The 17,871-nt window shown below is 35.4% G+C and overlaps 1 protein-coding gene across 4 annotated transcripts; it reads left to right on the top strand.

The window, feature by feature from the left end:
• The first annotated feature begins 1,002 nt into the window (after positions 1–1,002).
• Positions 1,003–17,860, top strand: LOC130747201 (uncharacterized). Of its 4 annotated transcripts, XM_057600057.1 has the most exons (25): positions 1,004–1,625; positions 2,816–2,980; positions 3,490–3,564; positions 4,321–4,399; positions 4,839–4,903; positions 4,987–5,076; positions 5,338–5,427; positions 5,567–5,653; positions 5,859–5,942; positions 6,650–6,769; positions 7,991–8,019; positions 8,121–8,253; positions 8,712–9,266; positions 10,009–10,550; positions 10,662–10,725; positions 10,829–10,931; positions 11,021–11,193; positions 12,072–12,197; positions 12,817–12,887; positions 15,358–15,420; positions 15,999–16,071; positions 16,666–16,785; positions 17,159–17,236; positions 17,402–17,452; positions 17,530–17,860. In XM_057600057.1, exons 1-25 carry the CDS (start codon positions 1,371–1,373, stop codon positions 17,629–17,631), a joined length of 3,393 nt encoding a protein of 1,130 aa, XP_057456040.1. In that variant the 5' UTR covers positions 1,004–1,370; the 3' UTR covers positions 17,632–17,860. The 4 variants fall into 4 exon arrangements, 3 of the variants coding, with proteins under 3 accessions (XP_057456040.1, XP_057456042.1, XP_057456043.1); XM_057600059.1 differs by lacking the exons at positions 1,004–1,625; positions 2,816–2,980 and having other exon boundaries at positions 3,527–3,564; positions 4,844–4,903; XM_057600060.1 differs by lacking the exons at positions 1,004–1,625; positions 2,816–2,980; positions 3,490–3,564 and having other exon boundaries at positions 4,347–4,399; positions 4,809–4,903.
• Positions 17,861–17,871: the final 11 nt, after the last annotated feature.

Here is a 17,871-nt window from a genome sequence, read left to right on the forward strand (position 1 = left end):
CAGAGAACAACGCATAATCCATTATTTGTCATATGGCGTTTCATTGTATTGCTTAGATGCTAAGTGTTATAGTCTACCAGAAATGGTAGCTTGTCATTTGTTTCTCATTCATCAAGATCCCGTCAATTTCAGGTCGTGTCTTCTCAAACTAGGTAGTGGTTGCACAGTTGTGGAAGTTTGTCACTTGAATTTCATTTGTTAGATGGTGTCTTGCCATCACATCATCACGTCCCTCTGAAGTGAGCCTTTTCCCCTTCTTACACCATACATTTACATACTTAGTTTTGTCATGTGGTTGACACTGTCTGCACCCACCATTGCTACTTAAGACATTTCTTTGAAGTATTTACTCATAGTTTACTTCTTTAAAAGCCTTTTCCTTTTTCATAAGGAGTTAGAAAGTTCATCCACTTTTACTAGGGCTTCCTCTTGTGAAGGCTCTAATGCTCTCGATGACAGTGATAGTTAAAGATGAAGACAAGGAAGACAAGAAAGATGATTGTATTCCCTAATACTGCTCTTATGGAAGGATACCTTGTTAGGATTGGTTTGTTTGGCAACAAAGCGAGTGATCCAACATCCCCGTGATGAAGTTACTCCATACTATTTTTATGTTTAAGATATCGCCTTGGATTGAAGCTTCACTTCTTCAATTTTACTTGTGACGTGTTTAAAGTACTAAATACAGCTAGTTTTACCTAAGCTCATTATCCTTTTATTTTGAGTTGATTTATAAGCACTTGAAATAACATCTTTCACCAATATTTTTTTTTTTAGGATAGGCATTAGAAACCTATATGCATATGACATTTTTAAATAGTCAAATGAAAGAAAAATAAATATTTTTCCAATTTTTGTCTTAAATTACTATCTTTTATTCGAAACTTATTTAATAAATTATTTAAATTATCTTACCAATAAGTATTTTTGCAATTTTTTCTTGGATAAATATTCATAGAAACGCTTAATTAAATTATCTATCTAGTTTATGTGGTGTCATTACTTCCTTCCTCAAACAAGCTCGAGCGAATTCACTCTTTGACGAGTTGATTAGGACAATGGTGACCTTGATAACTTTAAACTAACCCAAGTTTTGATCTCAATATCCCTTATTTTTTACTTCCTTCCATGATCTCACTCTGAATAACGTAAATTCCTGGTAAAGCAATCAAACTAAACCACACCAGAGCCATTCTCCAATTCCCACTTTTCGTCACCAACGATCGCATTCACGCACTGTAGCAAGCAAAAACGGTGTGTGTTCAACAGCGAAACCACATAACCAATCCAAAAGTCCACGAACCATCGTCAACATTCCATTTCCATCAGATCTCAGCCACGAACCACCGAATCGATGATCATGAACTGAGATGCAGCCGAACTTGTTTCCATTTGGAAGCGTGCTGGGGAATCCGTTCATTTTCGATGCCGATTTGAGTGACGGAGGAGTTGGAGTTGGAGGAGGAGGAGGGATCGATAGTTCTAGGGTTTTCTTCTTGCTTCCTTTCTTCTTGCTCTCACAGGGAGGAGCAATGGATTTGTCTAAAGTCGGTGAAAAGATCTTGAGCTCCGTCAGGTCCGCCAGATCGCTCGGCTTGCTCCCTCCCGCTTCCGATCGGCCTGAGGTAAATGAATCAGTATCCTCATCGTTTTGATGCACAATTGCGCGCTCGTTTTGCTCTAATTTGATGTTTGATTTTGAACCAGTGTGCTGTTAGTTCTTGATAATAATAATAATGCCGTGTGATTGGATTGTTGAACTTGAATGGTGTTCTCCGGTGATGGTTAAGTTAGTGTAGGTTATGCGTTAACTGTGTTTCTGCTTCTGATGCATTTGGTGCGAGTTTTGGATTTTATGATGGACTGTTGCGATGGTTGCGAATGACTCTGAGCTGAAATTCACGAGCTGATAGCGTAGAGCTTCAGACGGTTGAAAGTTGGATATCGCGTGATAATGAGATTATAGAATGATTTTGGTCACGTACTTGCTATATGTAAGAGCACTTGCGTTGCGGAGTGCCGTGGATATTTTAGATCCTTTTGGTTGTAGGGTATACTGAATAATTTGTTTGTGTGCCTCTGGAGTAGGTGATTTGAGTTTTGGGTGCAGGAATGGTGACAAGTGGGATAGAGTTGTATTAGGTATTCTGAAGAGGTTTATAGATTGCGTGTGAAAATGATTTGCTAAAAGGAATTTGGTAAGGTGACTTAAAGATTGGGCTCTCATTAGAATTAGCCATTTATAGTTCGTATGATATGAGAAACAGTTAGTTAGATGTGACCCTGGAGAGTCTTAAAGATGTGATTGTACTTATATTTTATTTTATATTGAGTTCCAATAACATCTTGAGTATGTTTTACTTCCATGTTGTTCATCTTCAGTTTCAGTGGCTATATTGATCTTAGTGAGTGTCCTTGCTTTTATATTTAATGATTGGATCTTTCTTCACAATTAAAGCATGGCCCTTTCTCATATTGTCATTGCAACTTTTGTCCAGATTTTTTTTCCCTTTCCAATATTGCGCTAGCCTTATTTTAACTCTTCTAATATCGCACTAGTCTGATATTGCACTAGTCTCATGCTGTTGTTCACAAAGTTGATCATCCTGAACTCTTGATAACGAGGTGACCTACAAGTTTTTTGAATGTTTCTTGCAGTTTCATACTGAAGCTTACCAGTGAACCTTTTCTCTGTGGTTATCCTTCTTTTGATATTCCAATTCTTGTTGGTGTTCACAGAATGACTCCTGTTTGGTCTGTAAGTCTGTTAGTTAGTTTAGAGTCATATTCATGTTTTATGAATCTTGTTAAACAGGTTCCAGCTCGAGCCGCTGCTGCAGCTGCTGTTGCTCGTGCTCTTGCAGGATTACCTCCTCATCAGAGGTATAGTCTTTCATCAAGTTCAGAAGAACTGAGTTCAATATATGGAAGCAGACCTGGCCAAGTAGTGGAGGAACTGGAGAATGAATTTTATGAGGAGGTGCTACTTGCTTTTATCCCTTTAGCAGTTCGTTAATGTTTGACTGTCCCTTAGTTTAGAACTTGAACTCCTCGGAATGGGAATCCATATCCATTAGTAATCACAATTTCTCTGTTTGGGAAAAATTTCCTTTTGTTCATTTGGATCATTTGCAGATGAGACACATAATTTACTTCTTCTCCTGCCCCACTTCTGGTTTTTTGCTTATAACAGCTTCTCCTTAGTAGAATACTTACTACTACTGAACAAACTCCCAAGTTACATTGTTATTTCTTTCATCTTTCTACTGATTATAGGAATATGATGCTATCATCCAGTAACATAAGCAGTGCTACAAATATTGAGAAAAAGCTACTTCTTTGTTCCCCATGCTAACATTTTAAAAATTTATACTTCGATGGCTGCATTCATTGAACAAATTACTTTATTTAATCACTAAGAATTCTGTTTCGGAAAAATTTCCTTTTGTTCTTTTGTTAGTAAAGTCTTCTATAACTATCTTAATGCAGGATTTTGATCCTATTAAGCATGTTCTGGAGCACATTCCAGCTGAAGAAAATGAGCTATCTTATTTTGAAAAACAGGTACTGTTCATACTCCTCAATATTCATGTCAGTGGACTGGAAAAATGTCTTAACTCTTATATTTTAAGGTGGAATGTTCTCTGCCGAGTCACTCTTCTGCTTAACGAATAATAGTTGCATGGGATCCATCATATTATGAGCTTGGAAAAACTTATTAGTTTTTTCCTGTTACAATTGAATAGTTGATGACATTTACTGAATTTACGTGTCCTCTTTATTGATTAGAAGTAATAGTTATCTTTTGTTTAATGAGTTTCTGTTTCTGATGATGCTTTATTCAAATTGGCATCTTTTAGTTTCTTGTGGGTGACTGTTAGGCTGAAAAAGATACAGAATCTGGAGAGCCATTCCTTTATTTGAACCATTTAGTGGCATGGATAGGTTAGGAGTGTTGTTGGGGGAGTGCAATTCTCTTCATCGATTAAAGGATTAGAGGTGGAAATATAAGACTTCAGAGTTCTTATATTTCCACCTCTAATCCTTTAAGGCATGAATAGCTGAACTCGTCGAAACAACTCTAAACTCGTGAGTTCTTGCAAGCTCACCCAGGTTCATCCAAGTTTACTCAAGTTCAAAAAGCGAGTTTAGATCTAACGCGTAATACGAGTTTAACAACCATGCTTGCTGCTGCACATGCTTAAAGAATATCATTATAATTTTTGCTTGTGTTAATCTTATTTTTTGATTGAATGAGACAATATAATCTTGAAAATTGTTCTCTTGATGGGATGCTTGGTCTTCGATTTTTTCATATAGGCTGCCCTTAGATTGGCACAACTGGATAAAGTAGCAGAGCATTTATCTCGCCATGTTATGGAACATCATGAAGTAATGGGTAAGTTGAACAAATGAATTTAGGGAATTGGCCACCTCCTCTGTGCAAGTTTCTGTACATGAGGTTATGTATGTTAAATGTTTCTTTAGCCTTTATTTTCTGCTATCCACTAAATTTTACTTGCTTATTTCAAGGTTGTAAGTTTTTATAATCTGGGGATCGTCATCACCACCATTATCATTTGCTCTTTGAAAAGTTAGCTACTCTTTAGTTGACTTACAATCGCTTTTTGATTCTAAATAGCATTATGAGTTGATATATTTTGATGAATGTAGTATCATTTCTGTTTTAAATAATCAACAATTTTGGTGTAAGTTCATTGAAAAATTAGGAACTAGGGTGCTTGTAACTTTTTTCCAGTTAGAAACTTGCCATTCTGGATCACTTGATTTTTCATATAATGCTTTAGATTAAGGAGCTGATACTTGCTTTTGGCCAGTGAAGGGGATGAATTTGGTCAGAGAATTGGAGAAAGACTTGAGAATTGCAAATGTCATCTGTATGGTAAGCATCGTAATTGCGCCAAGTATTACTGTTATCTTCTTGCCTTATCTTGCTCCTACTGAATTCTTTTCAACGGTTTACAGAATGGAAGAAGACACTTGACATCATCTATGAATGAGGTTTCACGAGATCTAATTGTGAATTCTTATTCAAAAAAGAAACAAGCTCTTATGGTATTTTTGTCTCTCTTTATCCTTGAACTGGCAACACTTTTCCCTTTTTATAATCTTTATGCTTTATTTCCCCCTTTTTATGATCTCTTTCGTTATGTGTTAACAAAACTGACTTGTAGTCATTCATGAGTTGTTTTATGAGATATAAAGTAGTTTAGCTTTGACTAAATTTTTTGGGGAGATTGCATAAAGTACATGACTCAAGCCTTAGTCTATAGCTTCTGGTTGTAACTTCTTAAGTGTATGTTTTCCCATTCATAGGACATGCTTCCTGTCTTGACTGAACTTCAACGTTCGTTGGACATGCAATCAATGCTAGAATCCCTTGTGGAGGAAGGAAATTATTGGAAGGTGGGTTTGGGCATATGTTGTAACATGCAGATTGCGGTCAAATTACTCACAAGAACTTAGCCAAGTTACAATATTTTTTCCTTGTTTTTTGGCTAATCCATCTTCTGATATGTTTATTTTTATGTTGATCATGATGCAGGCATTTCAAGTCCTATCAGAGTACTTGCAACTCTTAGACAGTTTGTCAGAGCTTTCAGCAATACAAGAGATGAGTCGTGGTGTGGAGGTAAATATTGAATAGCTATTTGAAAAGATTAAACATGATATATTACTTAAACACTGCTATATTCGTAAGATTTTCCTTGCATATTTGTAACGCGTGTGATTAAATGCATTACTTGAACTTGTGTTACTGTACATATTCATGATAACAATGTAGAGTATTTGTGTATTTAACTGTTGAAGTTTTCTATATCATATTATTAATGCAGGTTTGGCTAGGAAGAACTTTACAGAAGTTGGATGCTCTTTTATTGGAAGTATGTCAGGAATTTAAGGAAGATGGCTATATTACAGTGAGTGCCATTTTTTGGCTGGAAATTGGTTTAGTTTCTATTGAAATGGAGCAAAGTTTGAGTATTTAGTGTCTAGTATAAGCATATATACTTGTTGATTTTGTCTCAACTTACAGAGCCGTTTCATAACTTATCTAAAATTTAACTGGTTCAAATTACACTTAGTTACTAAACTTTTTAAATATTAAATATTGATTGGTGAATCTTGGTGAGGTTTTTTTCTTTGATGGGTTGCATTTCAAATATATAGGAGGAGGGGAACGAAATAATGGTTTTTCAGTTACCCTGTTTTGTGTTGGCTTTTGTTTGAATTTTTGAACTAGCTATGGCTTGAAACGTGATCTGATGGGAAGTGCTTTCTAAACATCGATTTTAAAACTTACCTGATGGGAAGTGATTGGTGAATCCTCAGTGTACTTGGTTATCCAGGTTTTGTATTTGGCAAATACACTGTAACACATTGATGTTTGCCTTTGATTATATGTAATTATGTATGTTCATGCACTTAAATATGTTAGGGTGTTTTAATTTCCACTGAGGATTGTTTGAAGTCGGAGCTTTAGCTAGTTTTTAAGTCTTTATTTGATGCAGTTAATCACCAGCAACATTCAATACGGGTCATTATATGGTATATATGCATGAGATCTTTGCTAATGGATTGTTGGAAATCTTTTATAAGTGATGTAAGATAAGAAGTGGTGATACAGGTAATTGATGCGTATGCATTAATAGGGGATACCACTGGTCTTGCTGAGAAGATACAGAGTTTCTTCATGCAAGAAGTTATATCAGAAACACACTCAGTGTTAAAGGCTATTGTGCACGAGGTATGCCAACATGTTTTCTTGCCTAACTTCTTTTCAGTAAAATCTGGATTTTGAAATTATTTAGGAGGCTAGATAGTTGATTTCTACTTTCTAGGAAGCACGAACATGACATGGGGCATGCGTATGACTTGTTATGGTGTCTTTTTAAAAAAATATAGGACACAACATGGCTTAGGGAATTTTATACAAGAAAACATAAACATATATTACAATTATATTATTGACTTGCAAAAATCATTTATTATTGTTAATAGCATATACAGTACAAACATGTAGATGCATTTATTTAATAAAAATGGAACAAACACATCTATGACTTGAATGAAATATTCTTATTGATTATACTATGAGACAGAGTACAATATATAAAGAGGAATCCCATAAATTTAGGGTTAGCAATCACCTAAAATAAGGAAAGGAGAAAATGATCTATCTGTCCTTATTAAGGTAGTAACAAAGATACAATAGACAAAATATATTTACTCTCTATAACTCTATTTATGACATATCTCAGCAGTCCCCCTCAAGTTGGAGCATATAAATTGGATGCATCCTGCTTGTCATATGTGTATGTATATATATATATATATATATATATTATTCTGGGACCCTGTAAAGACTTGGTAAAAATGTCAGCCAGCTGGACTTTAGAGCAAACAGAAAAATTCTTGATAGTTCCAAAAAGAATCTTCTCTCTAATAAGTGGCAGTCAACTTCTATATGCTTCGTTCTTTCATAAAAAAAACCAGATTAGAAGAAAGGTAGAAAGCTGACCGATTGTCATATACGAACTCCATTAGACCAATCTCAAAAAACTTCAACCCTTCAAGTAGGTGCTTCAACCACAAGAGCTCACATGTAGTATGAGCCATGGCACGAAACTCGGCTTCAGTGCTTGATCTAGCAACTGCACTTTGCTTCTTACTCTTCCAAGAGATGAGATTTCCACCTAAACACACAATAAGTCAATAACCAAAGATGAAACAAAAATACTTGTTCCATTTTTTATTTTAAAAATTGTCATAGGATAAAACAAAACCAAAGATGAACTTCTTGATAGAGTTCTTCAATTGGTTACTCTGTAATATTTTTCCTACACATAATATTGTCTAAAATGTACGAAGGAAATGATTCACATTAAAGTTTAATTTGCTTGATTTCTATTCCAAGTTCCAACCATGACTTCAAGGACTCATTTAATTATTTTGATCTTTTATGTAGGATGAGGAGGGACTTGCGCAAAATAGTAGGTACTTTTTTTTTCTGCTGCAAGCATGTTTACCATCCTCATAATTACTAATATCTATATTTTCACATTAAATTGCCTTCTCAGTTTTTGTTTCGATTCCAGGTTCACTTACAGTGATCTATGCCTTCAAATACCTGAATCTAAGTTTAGACAGTGCTTATTAAGGACACTGGCTGTTCTATTTGACCTTATGTGTTCATACCATGAAATTATGGATTTTCAGCTAGCGAGGAAGGTAAATTTCTAGTTCCTCCTAATGATACATTTCCCGCGTTTGTTATGCATTTTCCCTCCGTGTTTTCATTGCTTTATGTGATCAAATATTCATGTGGACTTGCACCCCTAAAAAAAATTCACGTGGACTGGTGTTAGACTGTTAGGTCAATTTTGGTATTTTTTTGAATTAGTTTTTTGCAATGGTTAGAGATAGAAGTCATTATTGGGTTTCTATCCTACAACTTAATCTCTAGTTTTATGAGCTGTTCATATCCAGAAAAGATCTCACTCAACATGAAACTTAAAGAAATTCTTGAGATGAATTCAGTATATCACTATTCAGTCTTGTCACATTCAATATGTATCCAATCTTGAGACTTAGAAGAAAGCTATTCAAGATCATGATTACATGGTATATAGTTATTTGTTATATGCTATTCAGTCTCATACATTTTGCTGTTGCTTTTTTACCCTCAGGACTCTGCAGCACAAGCTTCGAATATGTGCAATGAAGACACTTCTTGTAGTCCAGGTGAGGCTCAGGAAGTTGATTCAAATATAGGAGTCTGCAACAATTCTATGTCCACTTCTGGAGATATAATAAAAGGCTCCTCTTCTGGGAAGGAATCTTCGACAATCAGTTCAATCACTGAAACTACTGTAACTGCTGGTTCACCACACAGTGATTCTCACGGTCCAGTTAATGAGGCTGGACAGGAAGAAAATTCAGTATCAAGCATTGAATCCCCATGGTACTATCTTCGCAAAGAAGCCACAACATTTGTTTCCCAGACCCTGCAAAGAGGACGCAAGAATCTGTGGCATCTCACTGCGAGTCGTGTGTCAGTATTGCTTTCTTCTGCTGCATCTTGTTCTGCAAGCATTCATCAATTCTTGAAAAATTATGAAGATCTCAGTGTATTCATTTTGACTGGTGAAGCCTTCTGTGGAATTGAAGCAGTTGAATTCAGGCAGAAGTTGAAGGTTGTTTGTGAAAACTATTTCATAGCTTTTCATCGACAAAATGTACATGTAAGTGACCTTAAGGCTTCTCACTCTTCATGCTCGTCAGAGTCTTATGATGTTGGTTATGATTTCTTATGCACTGCCTTTGAGCCTTGTATGATACGTAAAGTACAATGTCATTAGTTGTCTCTTGTGGCTGCATGGTGCCTCTAAGCTGGTGATGGTGTTCCAGATATCAATAACTATATATTGATGTAAATGCAATAATTTTGTCTTATTAATTTTACATTTATTTACTTCTGCTGTGTTTTCTGCATGCTGGGATATCTGGCACTTGTGGTTCGGTATTCATCTGATGAATTTTGATTGTAATAGAAGAAAATCAAAACTATAGCTTTTTTTGGTATTTTCTGATACATAAATGTTTCACAATAACATTTTTTCCACGGTGAAATATGGCAGCTATGTCATTAATGGTTTTGCAGATTTTCTGTAGTCTTGGAGAACCAGAAGGTCCATAGTCCTGGAAACTGCGGTGCTATTACAATTACTTTGCTGAAACTATTGCAAAATGCTAAAAAATAAATTTGTGATGTTAAAATAAGCAATTACTGGGAATAAATTAATAAATCGTACTTCTTTTTCCTTTCAGGCACTCCAAATTTGCAATGCTGAATTGTCACCTATGTTAAATGCTTTATTATTGTCTAGGCTTGTTAATATGCCAAGCCCTGTACTTGAACAATTTCCACAATTCATAATTTTGTATAAATGGTTTAACTTGTTTTATTGCTTTCTCTCTTTATAGGCACTAAAAATGGTTTTGGAGAAAGAAACTTGGTTAAAATTACCTCCGGATACTATACAAATTATCAGTTTTGCTGGACTGATTGGTGATGGAGCACCTCTGATTTCTTTATCCAGTGGTAAATCAATGAATGTCAACGCAATCCATTCTGATAAATCAGTAAGCATGGTACGTACCAGTTCTAGGAAGAGTGGGTTCTCTCATTGGATTAAAAATGGAAACCCTTTTCTGCAAAAGTTATCAACCTCCAAAGAAGGCCATGGTCATTCACAACCTAATGGATCAACCTATGGTGAACTTGATGGAGGTTCAACCAACAACATTCATGATGATAAAGTCTCCCCTAGAAAGAATGGTTCCAATCAATTGAATGGTGCCAACTCTGTTTCAGAAGATGAAAATGAGGATCTTCTTGCTGACTTTATTGATGAAGACAGTCAACTTCCAAGTCGGATTTCTAAACCCCATCATTCAAGAAATCATTCTCATGGTAATGATGAAGAGAGTACAACACAAACGGGATCTTCTTTATGTCTTCTAAGGTGAATTGCTTTATATTTTGGATTAAAAATCAATTATAGTCCACCATATAGTTTTTCTCTATTCTTATTTTTAATGGATTTAATGAGATATTGTGTGTCTTAAAATGTAAGGTCTATGGATAAATATGCAAGGCTAATGCAGAAGTTAGAAGTAGTCAATGTTGAATTCTTTAAGGTAGGCTACCCTCTTTTCTTCTCACTTTACAGATACTAATACATGCTTGGTTTTTATTTTAATTACCATGAATTCTTTTTCCTGATCCAGTATATTTCTGCAGGGAATATGCCAGTTGTTTGAAATTTTTTTCTATTCTATATATGAAACATTTGGTCAGCAGAACACTAATTCAAGTGGAAAAAGCTCAACTAACTCTCTTAATTGTAAGTGGCGTAGTGTATTGCATACTCAAAATTAGTAGCCACATCCAATCTTGAGTTGATTGATAATTAGTTATTGAATTGTGACACAGATCGCTTGAGGACAGCCTTATCTAGAATAAATCAAGATTGTGAAGAGTGGATTAAACCTCAGTCGTCTTCACCATCATCTTTAAGTTCTTCATTTGTACATGCAGAGTTCACGCCTATGAACCCTCCCAATAGTAATGTTGGTCACTCATCAGGGACTTCTTTGGGTCTCAAGGTATTCATGTGATGTCCTGTTTTGGAAATAAGCTCCGCACACACTTTATGAATATTAGTTTACATACACATGGCCCAAGTTGTGATGCCCTCTACTGTAAATTTCTTTCACTGCTAATCAATTACTTAAAATTGTTCATAATTTTTTCCTTTTATGATTATTTAGAAAATTCCAACAGGATAGTGGAAACTTGTTTTTTAAAATTTGGCCCCAGACATAATACTACACTCAAATTTAGTGGAGAATATATTTAATATCTGATTTTTCACTGCAACTTGCATCTTATCCCCCATGTTACCACATTTGGTGGCTATTTTCTTCATTTATTGACTAATTACATCGTAGAAAAGACAAGTTACATATATAAAGTTATATATTTCCATGAACCAATTGTGTGAAACTGTGAATACATGAATGAGTTTATATTATATTTCCAACATATCCCCTCACACAAAGGTCCATTGGCCTTAATTTACTTGGCAGCAATGTGCAAACTTCGCCATTGGATGCTCAATTGCCTCTTGCGTGGACAATGCATTAAGTCCACTTACATTGTGCTGAAATTCAACATTTTACTAGAATAATGGGGGCAAAAATGATCAAACTTTTGACCACTTGGTCTTGAGTCTATGATACTATGTCATGAACCAATGATCCGAAAACCTTAAGCTATTCGGTGAACACATAAATGGTTTTATATTATTATATTTCTAACATATATCAAGGAAAACTTCCCCCTTTCTTATGCAATTGGAGTTTGTACTTTGCGGTGGCTTGTAAACTCACATTTTCTTGATTTGTGTAGTTTCAGTTTTGAATAAAGGGGATTAAGCTGTGTATTATATGCATATTCTAACAAGTTTATTTTGACGTTTCAGGAGAGATGTGTGGCTGTTGACACTATATCTCTTGTTGCTCGAATACTGAATAGATCCAAAGCTCATCTCCAATCAATGCTCTTGCAAAGTAATTCAACTGTACTCGAGGATTTCTATGTTCATCTGGTATGTGGAATCTTAATATTTAGATTACAGTGGTTGAAGAGAAAGTTCTCTTTGTTAACTATTTGACATATGACATTGGTTGACAAAGATTTGAAATGTTATGGATTAGTAAAGTTTAAATCCTGCTAATATTGATATTTATTGTGATTCGTGCTTGGCCGGAAGGAATTAGAAAGAAGGTAGTGGAAATGGACTAATGTTATGTATCTAAACTGGGGGCTAGTCTGCAACCTTTTTCCCGTCCTCTTTACCTAACACGACATGAAATAGCACTGCATTGTGAAAAGTTATACTTTGGATTTCCCTTACATATGGTGCTTACATGTGGTGGCTATAGAAAGTTTGAGAAACTATTTATCATGTCTTAGGATTGTGGTGAGAGAGCAGGATTTTGTTAACACCTCCCTCCCCACCCCTCCCCCTCCCCTAAAAGAAACAAATTTGTCATATGAGTTATCCTCAAATCCTTTACCTAACAAGATCTTGTTCAGATTGGATATTTAGGTTATAGATTTTTTTCTGATTGTTTATTTCTAGTTCATTCAATTGTTTTAGCATTTTTTATACAAAAAAACCAATAGGGATAATAACGATCTTTAATATATAAGGATATCTTTAGGTTGATGCTGTGCCAGATCTTACAGAGCATGTTCATCGTACAACAGTGAGACTGCTGCTTCACATTAATGGGTAAGACAAATGTATAGCTAGGAGTCACAAGGTTGCTTTGGAAGTGTTACTAATGTATTTGAGTTCTGTGTTATTGAATTGACATACACCCCAAAATCACTTGAGAAGGGAAACTGTATTATACTGAGATGAGCTTAAACATTATCTTGTCTTGGTTTGAACTACAAAAATATCTGTTAGGTAGAAATAAAATTTTCCAAGCATATTATTTATTAGTCCTTTTTTTGACTGAACATTATGGTGTCGACCCATTCATTGAGTTGACCCCATCTAATAGGAAATAACTTGGTTGTTGATATTATTGTTGTATATTAATAGTCTTTTTTACTAGGTGAAATTTTGTATTTGTTGATGTTGAATATCTATTAAGATTTAGTTTATAATTAGTCTTGTCTCATTGAGATATAGTTTAGATTTGTTTCTCTATCTTAGATTAGTATATCTTAGATTAGTATCTATTTAAATAGAGATGATATCTATTTAAATAGAGATAGGTTTAGATAGATTTAGTTTCTTTTTATCTCTTTGTTAGTCTATATATATTGTAGTTTTCAGTCAAGTATTAATCAATGAAATACAAGTATTATTTTATCAAATTCAAGTCTCATCTCTATTTAAATAGATACTAATCTAAGATATACTAATCTAAGATAGAGAAACAAATCTAAACTATATCTCAATGAGACAAGACTAATTATAAACTAAATCTTAATAGATATTCAACACTCCCCCTCAAGCTAAAGCTTACTTAGCTTTAAGCTTGTAACAAATCAAACCCAAAAAGAAAATTATCTTAATAGATATCCCTTAATAATGACAGTCTTGGCGAATCTCTGAATTGAATAACCTTTCAAACTTCGAGTAAATCCATGGGCAGGCAAAAGACAACTTCTCATACTTGATCTGGCTGAAATTGATGCAAGACAAAAACCAATTCTTCTGGAGTGTCGTAGGGTAGCTGAGCCAGCAAACAAGGGCGAAAAACCGGCAACAATACGCCCAAAAACAAAGGCTGAAGCAACAACTCCCCAACAACCACACAGAAATAAAACATACTTGAGGTCGATCGATTGATGGCTTCTAAGACAAACAATGGTGTCAACTTTGACACAGACAACTCTCAAACATTAGAGAGAGTGGACCAGCTCAACTCGCAGCTGAACCCTAAAACCAGAACCAATAACTCTCAACTAGAGAGCGGGCCAAGCGCAACTCGCAGCTGAAGCCCTAAAACCAGAAAACCAAACAATCGAGACAAAACAAACGAAGGTGACATTGTCACCTTCAAAACCAAACAAAACCAAATTGCATAAAGTCAGTCAAGATCAATATAACAAGAGCATCTCGAACAATGAGACGCAAACAACAACTCAAGTCTCAAAAACCAATGCGGACCTGAGCGTCAAAACAGAGTTAAAACTCTAAACCAAACCAAACCAAACTAAACTAAACCAAACCAAACCAAACTTGGCCAACAATGAGAGATGGCACGAGAAACGTCCAAACAGGGTCAAAACAGCAAACCCACAAACCAAACAGGGAGAGGAAGACCGGATGATCACAACTGTGACGACACAACACGCATCAAAACAGAGGATCCTTAAAACCAAACCTGGCTGATACACAAAGAGGACCAGCAAGAACAAAGCAGCGGAGAGAGCGGCGCAATCTGGCTGATACACAAAGAGGACCAGTGAAAACAAAGCAGCAGAGATAGCGGCGCGTGGACTTCACACGCAGAGAGATGGGAGGCGCGTGGCTTGGAATCCGGCGGCGGTGGCTGACTGTAGTCTCTAAGATACTTAACAATATCTAACAGTTGAGATCTAACGTCAACTAGAAATATGGTCAAAGTAGTGCTTATAAAGGCTTGGCCACTTTACCACACGAACTAGCTTTGGAGCTTAAGTTGGTCATAACACATATTCATATGGTATCAGTCTATCAGAGCCTATTCTAGATCCCAAAAATCAACTTATCCCTGTGGCTTTCCCAGTGTATTCAACCTAGCCTAGTGGCTTCCCAGAAAAGAAAAGAAAAAGACGAGCCCTACAATCTCCTTGTTCTAAATGTCCAGTCCTAGGTGAGGGGTGTGTGTTTAGATCCCACATCGGTTATAGATATGACTAAGTAGTGCTTATAAAGGTGTGACCAATCCTCACCTAACGAGCTAGCTTTTGGGGTGAAGTTAAGCCCAACCCTAATTCAAAAGTATTAGTATCAATAATCCAACCTCATTTAAGTTTCCTATCATTTTAATGGAAGAAATATTCAAAATTGTTTTGCAATAAAAATGTTGTTATTTTTTGAAGGGTACAAAATAGTGTTACCAATTACAATGAAATGGTTATGTCGGGTGTCGGACACAATTAATAATGATAAGAAATTAGTTCTTGATGCTCGTCTTATTATTATGGTCCCAAGTCTTAACTTAAGCTTATTAACCAACACTGTTGTCAACTTCTTACAGGTATGTTGATCGTGTTGCCAATTGTAAATGGGAAGTAAAAGAACTTGGGATGGAGCATAATGGGTTTGTATTTCTGGATCATCTTTATATTTGAATGCCAAGTTATTATTTTTTCCTCTTTTATCACTTATAGTTGATTACATTAGGTCTAGGTAGTTGCTCATTTTTTCTCAAAGATGAGCAGCTTATTGCATGTGCTAATGTGCTTATACAATTTTATATACTGAGATATTAGATTACTGGCTTTTAGATTATGAACGCCTGGGTATTTGTCTATGTGATCGAAATTTGGAAGAATAACAATTTACAAATTCCTAGGAAAGATGTTTGAATTTGGGATTACAACATCACTACTGGATGCTTTTAATACCAATACTTGTGTTTAGGGTCTAATCATGTTGGCATAATATACTTTATCTCATGAAAAAGCCTGTGAATAAATCCTTGGACCAGATAGTATAACTTAAAAAATTTAGTTCCATTGGTGCTATTGAGTGGCAACCATATTTATGGACATGATATGTAACGTCATCTTTTTCTTCTTTTTTTGCATTTTTCTCCCGACAACTTTTTTCCAGGAAATAAGCTGGCATTGTTTCTGTAGGAAATTAAGTGCTAACTTAAATTTATTGTATTGTTAGGTACGTTGATTTGTTGCTGGGGGAGTTTAAGCACTATAAAACACGACTTGCACATGGTGGAATTCGTACGGAGGTATTGCTGTTACTCATTATCATGAAACATGCTTGTCAAGTGCATACATAACTTGTTATTATTAGAATGAGTTAGGCCTAAAGCCCTAAAATTTATCCCAAAAGCTAACTTAGGGGCGAGGATTGCTCTACCGTATATAAGGACTATTTTGGTCATATCTCAAGTCAATGTGTGGACCTTAACACAATTTCCCCACAAACTTTAGTTATTGGGTAAAAGACACATAGATGGATTTATATGATATTTCTAACACGCCCCCCTCGTGAAAGAGCTCATTGGGCTTGAAGCGTGTACAATGTACAAACTCACCTACCTTGTGCTGAAATTCAACTTTTAATTATAATAACTGGGGCAACAACGATCGGACTCTTGACTACTGGGTCATAGAGGCTCTACCATGTCATGAATCAATTATCCCAAAAGCTTAAGCTATTGGGTAAAGGACACATGAGTGGTTTTACGTGATATTTCTAACAGTTACATTAAGTACATAATTGTGTTTGGAAATATTGCTTTTAATAGGAAAAAAGTTGAAAAGTTGTTCCTAGTGTGTAGACACGACCTAGATTCACAAATATTGTTTTGTATGCCTAGATTCAAGACTTACTGTTGGACTATGGGCTTGAAATTGTGGCGGAAGCTCTTGTTGAAGGACTTTCACGGGTGAAGAGATGTAGTGATGAAGGACGAGCTCTCATGTCATTGGATCTGCAGGTTATTTCTCAACTCTGATCACTTTTTTCTAGTGCCCTCAATATTTAGGATTAAGATTCATATCGTAGATTATTATATTAACAATTATGGCATAAACTAATTTAATCTTAATCCACTGTTAAATTATGTAATTAAAAAGTTGCCAGTATCTGAAGTACTTTTCGAAGTTCAGCTTTCAACCGTACTTTATTTTCAGATCTTAATGGTAATAAAGTCTTAGTAGTGTTGAATTTGTAATGAAATGAATATGAATTGTTGATGCCAAGCTGCAGACAAATGATCAATATATTATATATATTGAACCTTCTTGCTCCTTCAGTAATTCTTTGTTTTTTCTTTCTTGGGTATGGATTTCTGTCTTTCCCCTTTTTAGGTTTTGATCAATGGGCTACATCATTTTGTGTCGTTGAATGTGAAGCCCAAGTTGCAAATGGTTGAAACTTTCATTAAGGTAAGGATCAAAGGACATCGAAACACATTCCCAATATATTGTTTGCAAAAACAGAAGAGTTTTGTCCACATGGTAGAATTAGTTTGGGTGTTGCTGTCCAACCTGTTCTATATATTGGGATCTTACATGTTTGTCACTCACGGATATCTTGTACATTTAAACCAGGCTTATTACCTTCCCGAGACGGAATATGTACACTGGGCACGAGCACACCCGGTAAGATTATCCTGTTTCTACCGCTTTGTTATACTGTCTGATTGCTCAGTTTTAACCAAACATCCCATCTCTTGCAGGAATACAGTAAAAGCCAGGTTGTTGGACTGATCAACCTTGTTGCTACTATGAAAGGATGGAAGAGGAAAACCAGGTTGGATATATTGGAAAAGATTGAATGAATAGCTGTCTTTTGTTGTGTACGAAGTTAGGCATATAGAATCTTGGTCTTTCATTTTTGGCAGAGCTCCGTGTAAAGGTAATGTATATTGCAAGGTATTTAATCCCTACTAAATGGAGCATTTTCCATATTTGTGCTTCTGGTGTCCTGTAGATAGTCTCCTTTTAAAATAAGCTGTAATTGTACAATAATTTCTTTCATATAAGAAATCTCCCACACTACACAGATCACTTCTCTTCCT

Source organism: Lotus japonicus, chromosome 3 (assembly GCF_012489685.1).
Source record: "Lotus japonicus ecotype B-129 chromosome 3, LjGifu_v1.2".
Classification (NCBI taxonomy): Eukaryota; Viridiplantae; Streptophyta; class Magnoliopsida; order Fabales; family Fabaceae; genus Lotus; species Lotus japonicus.